Source organism: Coloeus monedula (genome assembly GCF_965178545.1).
Source record: "Coloeus monedula genome assembly, chromosome: Z".
NCBI classification, from domain to species: Eukaryota; Metazoa; Chordata; class Aves; order Passeriformes; family Corvidae; genus Coloeus; species Coloeus monedula.
This window is the reverse complement of record NC_138822.1, coordinates 59,752,038-59,763,927: the sequence shown is the minus strand read 5'-3', so window position 1 is coordinate 59,763,927 and position 11,890 is coordinate 59,752,038. Positions and strand designations below refer to the sequence as shown.

Genomic DNA, 11,890 nt, shown 5'->3' with positions numbered 1-11,890 from the left:
CAGGTCTGGGGTTTTGAGTGTGTTTTGTGAGTCTCTCTGCAGATACACACATCTTTAAATTAATTTAAAATTAAATTAAATGCCGACTGTGGTACAACTTAAATTGGAAAACATGGACCAGCCTACCCTTGCCCCCTGTAATTTTGTCTTGGCACTGTACTGCAGCAAAAGTCCTGTTTTTTTAATAAAATAAAATCAAAATAACCAATACACTCATAACTTGTATGCTTGGGGATAGAAATGGGCAGAAATGGGCAGTGGTAGATTTGAAGGTTGTTGAAATAAGAAGGATTTAACAATTACACCAAGTGAAGTAATAAAATACTGGGAGGTTTTTTACAGTGTTTTATTAAGTGTGTCTATGTCATTGTCATGCTAAAACTGCACACTGCTCTGGGCATAAAGAAGGATTTTAAAAATAATTGGAAAGCTGTATAAGTTCATTGCTGTGGCTGATAAGAGTTGTGACAGTGTTGCCTTAGCTTGAAAAGCTAAAAATTTCATCTAAGCTTCATGCTGCATATATTTAAACCCAGATGTTTGTCACTTTTTCAATGATTTACTGTGGTTTGGACTGGTTTTCAGTCTGAAAATTACAAGTTGTTTCATTCAGTCTGTGATAGCTAGACTTTCCCTAATCAGAAATAATTGTGCTCAGTGTGAATTTTGCTTTATGTAAAATAGCATGAAATGTGCTACAAAAACAAGTTTACTCAGGAATAACACCAAACTGGGGCCACTAAGAAAAAATAAGCCCTTGATTATCCTTTTACTATACAAACTCTGCACCTTACTGTTAGATTTTCAGGCTGGAGTGGCAACATTTTAATTAGACAGCAGGTGAAATAGACTTGAGTAGGAATTAAGTACTCCAGGCATTTTTAAAATAAACTCAATGGACTTTATAGGGGTGGTCCATAGAATAAGGGAAGGATAGTTGTGAGAAAATCTGTCAAAAGATCAGAAAGTTAATGGTGCATTGGGAAGTGTGAGACCTGGCATGACCTAAGTGGTGCATAAGGACACTGTCCTGCTTTCAGTTATTAAAAAGCTCTCATCTCAGTCCAGGATGTTTTGGGGGGTTTTTCCTACCCCAACTCTCCTTTCTGTCCTGCAGGGCAGGGAGTAAGCAAGCAGCTGTGTGGCACTTAGGTGCCAGCTGGGGTTAAAACGCAGCGAGGACAGACCATAATTTTACTTCTCTAGAAGCGAGAGAAGCAGCTCAGCTAAGGGTGCCAGTACTCTCTGCAATCTCTTTTTTCCTAGAGGCATGTAGCAGATTCCCACTCTCACTCTCTGCTCAGTTACAGAAGCTGCTCTGCTGTGGAAATGACCAGGAAAACTGCTTTCTTCTGGAGGCTTGGCATCTAAACTGTCCATGGTCTTATCAAACCAACCAACTTCTTACTTAGAAATCCTTTTAAAATACAGAAGACAAAAAGGTGAGCTAGCTGAAGAGCCTTATTTAATAATTATAGAATCACAGATTAGTTTGGGTTGGAAAGCACCTTTAAATGTCATGTAGTTCAATCTCCCTGCAGTGAGCAGGGACTGCTTTGTCTTCCTATTCAGTACCTCTAATAAAAAGCAAAAATGCAGTTTATTCCCTAGCTCTTTATCAAGGGATAGGAATGCACAGGGCTTTGGGCACACACAAGCAAAAAAATGTAAGTTAAACATGTTATGATTATGTGTCCATTTCTGATGCTTTGGGGGTTTTGCTGGAGATTCATACGTTAGCCACTCCATCTATAAGAGTTACAGCTGACACTTAGTTCTTCTCCAGGTTAGCAAACTAGAGAGAAAAATCTTGACTTCCTTCCTCTTCATCACAGAGCTCTCAGGTGCTTAAAGCAACTTGCCAAGAGGATGTTGGCTTCAAGGTCCTCTGGTGCTGAAGAACTAGTACTGTGTTTTCTCAGAGGTGTTTAGTTCCCAGTAATACCCATCTGCCTCCCTGTGATGGGCCAGAGAAGTGCTGGGCTCTGTGTTTGACAGTAGGATCATGGAAACTCAGTAAGGACTCATGGAGTGTATAACAGAGCTGGAAAGCACCACCACAATTTCAAAGCCCAGAACTACATCATAAAGCCTGAGCTGTCTCTGTTCTTTCTTTTCACATGATATACCTATCTGCTACCCAGCACCACATTAAAAATATCTGCTCTGAGAGAACCCACTTACACAACAGGAATAATCTGACACTGGCATTGGGAATTCTGTGAGTGTGCTGTTAAAGGGGACTTGTGTTTTTAAAACAGACTTTATAAAGATCAGGCTCCATTTTCCTTGGGAAGACTGTGTAAATCCTTCAGTTCTTAGGCTGCTTCTGGAGTATGACAAAAAACATTTGGTATATGTACGTGTCTGGTTGGACTATTGCTTCTCCTGCACCACCTTACCAGGAGAGCATCCAGCATCACATTATTTAAAGGCTCCCTGGAACAAAAGCCACATATCCAGTTCATTTATTTCCTCCTAAAACCACAACCTTGGGTGAATGCCATTCTCACTTGTACTTTATCTCATGTGTCAGCATTTTACAGTCATTTGCCTTCTGCCAGCGTAATCTCCTATGTGAGCCTAATCCTGCCAAACTTCAGAATAATTTTCCCTTCTAAGACGTTTTCTTTGTCACATACAGGTTTTTTTGATACCATTTTGAAGGGGATTTAGTTGTAATCTAGACGACAGCAGACAAAGCAAGTTATTGGAGAGATCAGCAGCCTGTTCCTCAATACCACAACCACATAGGACTCAATCCACAGGTGTGGGTAACACACTTGGCTGAAGGCCAGAAAGGACACACTGGGTTCAAGGAGGTATTTCCTGCTGTTGGGAGGCAGGGAGGGAGCTCTGCATGAGGTCTGGATCCTCACAGGGACTCACATCTCTTTCAGGGTGGCACTCCTGGCAAGCTGTGTTTACTGCTGTGCAGCTCCAGTGGTGTGGGAAAGCCTGCAGACTTTTAAGAATGCAGCTGACTCCTGCCCAAACCCATTTTGCTTGTACCAGAAATCCTCATTAAAGCCAGTAATTTGGGTAAGGTCACCCCAGCCGATTTGAGGAAGGGTTTACAAAGTCAGTTTCTAAAGCAGCAAACAGAAGGGTTAAGCCCAGGTTGCCTCTACGCTTCTTGGAGGAGATGAGGCAATTTGCCAATTTTGCAGCCCTCAGTAAACTTGACAGAATTGTTTAGCTGGACAAATTGGGTGAATTATTTCTTAAATACATGCTGTTGTGGCCTTTCCCTTAGCTTGCCTGTTCAGTCTTTTCCTGTTTTTTTTTTTTTTCATTATTCTTATAATTCAACTTTGATAAGCGCCTGTGATTTCTTACTCTTCCCCCCTCCCCTTTTACCCCCACCTCTAAGCCAGAGGGAGCAGGAGGGGACAAACAGTGAGAAGCCTGTGATCCTGCCAGAGTGATGCAGCATGGGGGTGCCCTCCTAACCTTGTGAAAATTGAAGCCTTTCCCTGAAAGTTAAACAGTCTTTATTCATCTTTATTGAGTGTTTACACCAAGTGGCCTTTTGAAGCCAACCAAAGCAGTGCAAGGGTTGCACACAGCCTGTAATAATTTCATATTTGCCGCAGAATTCGGGGCGGGGGATATATAATGCAGAGGCACCATGATGCCAGCAAAGCAGTATTGATATTATTTTCAAAACTCTGTGTTTACTCCATGAGGTGTTTGTCTGACCTCACTACTCAAATGACATTGATGCTGGTAACAATTTTTACGCTGACTTCAAACAGATTTTTTTTCTTTTTTCTCTTCCTATCTCCCTGAATTTTCACAAGCACTAAAACTGTCATCTTGGAATAAAGAAGCAAATACAAACAGGGAAAGTTGCATTAAATCCAGCCTGGTCCTACAAAAGTCCATGGAAAGGCATCCTGTTTTCATGAGGGATGTCCTGAGCAGGGCTGTGATAGGGGATCTCCTACTGCAACAAAAATTGGGGAAGCAATCTTTTTTCTGTGAGCCTGCCTGTTGAAAAAATGCAGATAAAAAGTCATATTCACAGCAAAGACACACAATCACATGAGCACAGCATTCCAGGAACCAGTTCCATCCTCTGGGTCAGGGCATGCCAGCTTATGGAATGAGCAGTGGGGATGACTTTTCTTCTTCAACAGCTCGCTGTGGATATTGGGATAGCACCTTTCTGGCATAATGCTGGTGCTTTTTTTGCAGGGCTCTGGGCAGATCCTTGCTGTACCTTCAGGTCTGGAGTAGCCAGACAGCTCTTTCATGTACAGTTGGTTCCACAAGAGTTCAAGACCCAAGAGAGAGCCTTCACATCCAAGCAACTCCTGGATTCCCAGAGCACCATTTGCCTAAGAGCAGGATCTTCTCTGACACCCATCATGATGCTGTAAACAGTGCTGTGACCAATCCTATCTACTGGAACTGTTTCCATCACTGCCATATGAATAAACAAGGCAGAAGATATGACAGAATGGAACAGATTCAAAAATACAAACAACTACAGGCAGTGGAAGAAACTTCAGGTAGAGGATCAAGGTACTAAGCCAGATGCTTAGTAACCAACCAGGTCACTGCAGAGCTTCTCTTCCAGTTGTCCTTCTGCCCAGGATTAATGTATCTCCAAGATGAGAACAGCAGGGAGTATTAAAAAGGACTGGCAAGGAGGAAAACATGACTAAGTGTCAAACTCAAAACACATGGCATGAACAAAATATGCAGCAAGTGGGGATCTCATAAGGATTTTGCAGCTCCTTGCTTAGAAAAATATACACTGCCACCTCAGACAGGGAGCAATAAAAACAGTCGACTGGATCACTCACACTGACAGAGAGAACAGTGCTGTCATGTGCAGCTGAACCCCTCCTCCCTCATCCTGGCAGTGGAAACAGGACTCACAGAGTGTATTTGTGTCTCCTTTAGGCACCTTTAGTCAGTCCCAGTGGTAGAAAGAAGCTGTGACTGAATACTAGTGACATTCTTTTTTTTCTTTTTTTTTTTTTTTTTAATTTATAGGTACTTGGAATGTCTGGAGGTCTTCCCGTGGTAGCATTAGTTTTAGAGAGGAGACAAGCAAAGCCGGAGGGGGTGGTGGGCTCTGTGCCACTTCCTGTCAACGTTACAAGGTCCCCTGCTGCTCTTCTATCCAAAAGGGACCACAGAGACAAACTGGTTGACTGCATGTTTTCCCCGCTCCCTCCTTGAGCATCCTCTGACAGGATCAGTCTGTCTGGATTTATACTGCCAAAAGAAACAAAGTGGAAGTTTTGTTCAGGTAGCAAGAACTGCCTCAGCCTCTCTTGTGGGGCAGTAAAGTAGCACAAAGCCCTCACTGGTGAAAATCCATTTGACTACAAAGCAATTGTTTGGCATCAGGCCTGCCCACAGAAGGATATTTGCAGGCATTAAGCATTAATTGTATGAATTTTGGCAGAAAATAAACCCCCTTGCAGATCAGAGGGGCTGGGTTTGCCTGGCTTTCAGTTCTGGTTAGAATTCGGCACCATCAGCCTGGTCACATTCAGTAGGAACAGTTATGATCACAGATTCACAAATAGTACAGTTTATTGAAAGAACAGAAATAACACATTCGGAATTGCCATGGATGAATGCACCAGCTGTGAGAGAACTCTAATAAAAACTATATATATACTGTGTTAACCTGGGTAATAGTAATCCTACACAGAAGCTTACCAAGAAGGTGTCCTCACCTGAGAGAAGGGAGAGCAGAGTAACTAGTCACCTGTCTCCATCTGGGTTTTTTGGGTCTTCCTCCTAACTAGGTGAAATTTCTACCCTCCTGATATACAGCCCAAACTTAACCTCCTCCTCCCTCTTGCACATAGCAGGATCAAGGTGGAGCGTTGAATCATACAGTCATATATGTGCTAGTACGTACTTCATTAAGCTTATTAGCATATGCAGGGATGTGAACTTTAAATGACAGGCAAAACTCACTTTTTGGCTGTGCTGTCCTTCAAAGTTTCAGTCATGCAACCTTGTTCCATTCTTCACATCTTATCTTCACGGGACCTCCCCTCAGAGCCAGCTCAGCCTTTCCTGATGTCAGTGATGCAGATCTCCATCTGCAAAGATAACACAGAATGAACACAGTGTGTGCTGCAGATAACCAGCCTTGGCCCTTCCCTGACTCCTTCAGGGATCACCATCCCACAGTAAATCTGGAGCATCCAGTGTACTCATGATCCACCTCAGCAACATGAAGGTTTTCAAACATAATGCTTTACTTAACATCCTTAATGCAGTTTAGATATCTGAAAGTATTTGTAAATTTATTTTTTCTGGCTGGTGAAAGAGTGTGGAGGAGAGAAAGCAAGGAACATCCAGATGACTATTTTTTTTTTCCTTCAAATGGCAATTCAACTGAAAAACATAGCGTTTTGAAATCTTGGAAACTGCATTTAGATAAATTGGAGCATCTAAATAGAAACAAAATAGTCTATTCCTAGTAAATGAAAGAATTAACTTTCCCTGAACAATTTATTTTTCCCTAACTCTCATTTTCTAACTGTGGTTATGAAAAGGGCGGGGAGGAGGGGAAATCTTTCCAGGCTGACCCAAAATAAATCTCTCACCCACTCCAAGGCTAAAGAGATAGTGTGAGGTGTTCTGCATCTCAGCTCATAACTTGGGCCTTTTAGAAGATGTGAGCAGCCAAAAAAGGGGCAGATGAACATGAGTTTAAGCAATATCATGCAAGGCCTTGGGGTTTTTTTCAGCAAAGGGAGCAGAACAACACAGAGTTGGACGGAAGGACTGTGATAACCTATTTCCAAACAAGCCCAGTTGCTCAGAAGAAACAAGCTTTGTAGAAGGTCACTGTGATACACACAGGACAAATGTTCTGCAGCCCAGAAAGCAAACAAACCAACTCTACTTCAAAGACATGACAGTGAGCCAAGCAAGCAGAAAGAGCAGCAAGAGAAATATGGGTGGTGATTTTAATCACATTTCCCTGCTGCATTCTTCATTGCAGAAGGGCTTTCACCAGCTCCAACTGTGATGCTCAGACACCGATCAAGGATGGATAAATTCTGTGGCCACAGCTCCCCAGCAACCAATGCCACCAGCACTGCTCTGCTCATGGTTACAGAGGGTGACAACCAGCTCAGAGGGGGTGCATCCACTTGCCTGGGTCTGCCTGGTCTTGTTTCAGTTGAATAACTAACACAGCAAAAGAGCAGAATGGGCATTCCTATGGCGGCAACCACCGTCAGAAAGAGAAAAGGAGGGAGGAGTGTTGAAGGCAGCCAGTCCTTAGCATGAAGATGAAAAAAAGTCAACAAATCTGTCAAAAATTATATTCTGTATTTTATTAAGACCAGGAAGAGGGACAGCAGTACTTCTAAAAAGTAGGGTGCAACTGATAGCAGTCTCCAAGTACTTTATTAGACTAAAATGATTGTGCTTTTTTTCACATGAATATGTATGAAAATAAAGCAGAAAAATTAATGACACAACTTTCCAAATATATAAACTTTGGTGGCATTTATATCCTTTCTCAGGGCACTTCCTGGAAATATTCCAGCCTCTCACAGAGCAGTACTTAAGGAGTACTTAAAGTCTTCTTAAAAACAAAGTCTGTGTTCAGGTACTTTGTTATATCAGGGACACTGCAGAGAATTTTACTAACAGAAATATTTGAGCAAAGACTAAAAATAAACACAAATGTCAGAGAAGACAAATTCATAATTGTTATAAATAATCAATATAGTTTCAAGAGGTAGAGCCATTTGAATAAAAAGTATTACATTGTCATGGGAGTTTGACCAGTCTGTAAAGTTCAGGTTTTTAACTGTGACCACTTGCTATGACTTGCTCAAAATTGAATCTGGAGCAGGAATTCTTTACAGCCATAATCCCCAGAGTAGCACTGATGACCAAAAAAATCAGATTGCAATTTGGTCATAAATCATCCACAAACAAAAAACAAACAAGCAAATAAAAACCCCAGTAAAACAATACAAAATAAAACCTAAACAAACTAAAAACTCACCAGAAAAACCACAAACTAACAAGAAAAAAGAAGTAGATATTGAATAATTTCACTTTATTAATTGATTTCTAGTGTAGTTTTTGGAGCTCTTTCAATAATAAGTTGATAACATTTCCTGAAGAACTTGCTCTTTTAAATTAGCATCATCTGTGCCCAAAAGCCAGAGAAAGATTTGCACCTATAATGAAGCTTTAAATAAATGACAATTTAGGCCTGAGTGTTAAGACACAGAAGAGTCACCATTTTTTATGAAAATAACTCCCATACGAAAACTAGTAATTACCTAACTACAGAGCAGAAAATTTATGTGCTTACCACATTTTTTTCTAAACCTGACAAACAGGATGCAGATAAAGACAACACCTCTGGAGCTGTACAAATCTCAATTGATCTCTTTCTCACTACCTGAAAGGTAACTCCTGTGGTTCAGGGGAAAAGAAAAGTTTTCTCTGCACTGTGTGAGATTTACTATATCCGAAGCCAATTCTCTCAGCCAATAATTCCTTATTGCTAACAGAGGAGACTGGGAACACCTGTGTTAACACAATCCATTCCCTCAAAGAAATGAGGAAAAGTGACAGGAGGAAGCCAGGCTGATCAGACAAGAAATAAAAATGTGATTACAAGACTAGAAGTAAAAAGGAAGAAGAGAAGGGGAAATAGGAATTTGTTGCTAGCTATTAACACATACTATCAGCTCACCTCTAGACACAAAGAATGGTGCAGTCAGTCTTGGCCTACAGACCACCACTCTGCCATTTGTAGTTTTCCATGTGGGGATCAATTTAGAGAGAGTAGTGTGGGAGAAACACTGGCTCTGCAGGTGACTGGGAAGGTAACAGCAAGCAGGTATGATGTCAGCATGCTGGGGATAAGGACATGATGGGGATAAGGACATAAGAGACAGAGGAACAGTAGCACAGCTGCCCAAGACCTTGGTAAGACCTCGCCTTGAAGACTGTGTACACCTCTGGTGACCTCTGCTCAAGAAAGATGAATTTAAATCAGAAAACACACAGTGCGGATCTGTTGGAAGGCAGTGATCTCCTCTTTTATGCAGCATGATGGGAAGTTTTTATTTCTATGAAGATTTTGTGCACACCAACAGAAGAAAAGCAAAGAGAGCAAAACAAAGTTCAGCAAGGGTGGTAAAACACCGTCAGAGATCGTCCAGAGATGTGGTGACTGCTCCATCGCTGGGAACAGTCAAGGTCAGGCTGGATGGGCTTTGAGCAACCTGATCTACTTGAAGATGTTCCACTTATGGCAGGAGGGTGGGAGTAGATGGCCTTTAAAGGTGCTCTACAACCCCAGCCATTTTGTGATTCTAAGATTTTCTTTTTCTTCATACATACCTCTGAAGATAAAGCTCAAAAAAAGGGGAAAGAAGGTTAACATTCAGAGAAGAGCTTAAGTTAAAGCACTAGGTCAGGGTAAACGGCTGGAGGAGTTGCCAAAAGACCTCAAAACACTCCAGGAGTGAACGTCTCAAACCATCCTTCCACACAGGACAGCAGGACACTGCACTGCGCTCAGGACTCAGTCAAACAGGTAAAGAGAAGAATCCCACGGGCAGAAAATACATTCAGGTGTACTCAAGCAAACAGCCTCCGCCTCGCCGCCGGGGAGAGCCGTGAGATGATTTCCCCGATGGCCAGCGTGGCTGCAGAGAGGGATTCCTCTGAGATCCTGGCGATCCACCACAGGATGTGGAGCGTGTCAGTGCCCCAGTCACAGTATTAGCGTCTCAGACCTGGGGCCAGCAGGGCTCCGACAGCCCAGGATAAAACCCAGCTGCTAAAACTAAGGCAAGGACGAGGCTGTCCCCCGATCCTTTCAGACTCGCACACAAACGCCATCTCTGCTCTGCCTTGTTTTCCCTTAGGATAAGGGCACTCTGTCCTAAAAGCCATGTTAGGCAGTGCCCCAGGTTTGAGGAATCACGATCTCGGGTGCCACATGTCGGAAAACGGTTCCGTGTGAAGTAGCAGCGCATGGGATGCCACCGGGCACAGCCAGCGCTGGCTTCCACAACAGGCGCCAGCGAGGAGCACGGTTCCCCGGCCATCCCAGGGGGGACCGAAGCCCCACCTTCGGTTCGCAGCCCCCGGGACACGGAAAACAGTTCCGCTGCTCGGGCGCGGTGAGTGGGGTGCCCCGCGGCGGCACCGAGCACAGGGCTCCGTCGGGGCTGTCCCGGGACGCTGCCTGGGGGTGTAAAGGGACGGCTCCCCCCAAGCCCCTTCCTCCCCTGGGCGGCCCGCGGGGGCGAGTCCTGGCGGCCCGGGGAGGAGCCGAGCGGGGCCGGCGCTCGCCGTCCCTCCCGGCGGGAGCGCAGCGCAGCCCAGCGACCGCCCGCAGCCGCACCGGCAACTTTGCCCGGCCCCGGAGCCGGCGGGGAGCGCTCCGAGGGCTGCGGGGGGACACGGGCAGGGGGCTGGCGCGGGGAGAGGGGCCGGGGTTACAGGGCGGAGGCGCTGCGAGGCGCGGAGCGGGGCGGGAGCGTGGAGCGGCGGCGGGGAGCCGGGCAGGGGCGCGCCCGGCGGGCTCGGACCGGGGAGCGGGGAACGGAGCCGTGGAGAGCCCCGCCGGGGCCCGAGCTGCGGAGGGGCGGCCGGGCAGGGGGAGCCGGGCAGGGCAGCATCCCGCTCCCGGCGGGACAGCCGGGCGGGGCGAGCAGCGGGCGGGGCGAGCGGCGGGGGTCGCAGGGGCGGGTGCCGCCCCGGCCCCGCGGAACCGAGGGGGGCGGTCCGGGGGCTGAGCCTCCCCGCAGCCCCGGGGCGGGGGCGAGGCGGCGGTGGCCCCATGGGCGGCGGCGGGGGCGGCTCTGCGCGGGGCTCACCCGCCGCGGCTGATGCCGCTGTCGCCCGCCCGCGGGGCGGCTGATGCGGGTGGCGGGGCCGGGGGAGGCGGTGGCGGGGGGCTCCCGGCCATGTGTCGGCCGGGGCTGCGCGGGGTCCTGGGCCGGGCGTGCCTTCTGCTGCTGCCGCCCTGCGCCCTGGTGCTGGCGGCGGTGCCCGGCTCCGCGTCCCACCCGCAGCCCTGCCAGATCCTGCGGCGCATCGGGCACACGGTGCGAGTGGGGGCCACCCACCTGCAGCCCCGGGCCGCCCCCGCCGCCGCCGCCTGGCCCGGGGAGGCGTCGGGCGGGCGCCCCGAGGGGCCGCGGGGCCGGCGGGCGGGGGGCGGCGGGGGACAGCGGCGGCCGCCCCCCTCGCCGCGGGACGCGCTGCTGCTGGCCGTGGCCAACCTGAACGGCGTGCCCGGGCTGCTGCCCTACAACCTGTCCCTGGAGGTGGTGATGGCGATCGAGGCGGGGCTGGGCGACCTGCCCCTCTTCCCCTTCTCTTCAGCCAGCGCCTCCTGGAGCAACGACCCCGTCTCCTTCCTGCAGAGTCTCTGCCACACCGTGGTGGTGCAGGGGGTCTCCGCCATCCTTGCCTTCCCGCAGAGCCGTGGGGAGATGCTGGAGCTGGACTTCATCTCGGCGGCGCTGCGCATCCCGGTGGTTAGCATCGTGCTGGGCGAGTTCCCCCGGCGGAGCCTGGTAAGGCGCTGGGGGCACGGGGGCAAAGCTGCGGGCAGGGCAGCGCCCCGGGTGCCCTGCGGGGAAGGGTCGGGGGACGGGCGTCGGAGCCGGGCAGGGGTCGCGGCGGGAGGACCCTGACCGAGAGAGAAGCGCTCGGACCCCGGGGCCGCCGGCATCGCTCTTCGATCCCTCCCTCCTTTGGCACCCCCTTCCGCTTTAGCCCCGGGTGTCAGCATCCTCTCTGTGGAAAGACAGACAAGAGCTCGGTGGCACAAGCGAAGTTGTTAGCTCGAAGTCATTCACTGCGATAAGTTGTAGAGACGAGAGCAGAAGAGGGGTCCAGGACGTGCTTT

At 47.9% G+C, this 11,890-nt stretch overlaps 1 protein-coding gene across 1 annotated transcript in view; it reads left to right on the top strand.

The window, feature by feature from the left end:
- Positions 1–10,862: 10,862 nt before the first annotated feature.
- GRIN3A (glutamate ionotropic receptor NMDA type subunit 3A) overlaps positions 10,863–11,890 on the top strand; it is a gene marked incomplete at both ends in the record, with an annotated part of 66,748 nt that continues 65,720 nt past the window's right edge. The window contains one exon of the mRNA XM_082300872.1: positions 10,863–11,555. Coding sequence (XP_082156998.1) covers positions 10,863–11,555 — 693 coding nt within the window. The remainder of the gene's footprint in view (positions 11,556–11,890) is intronic.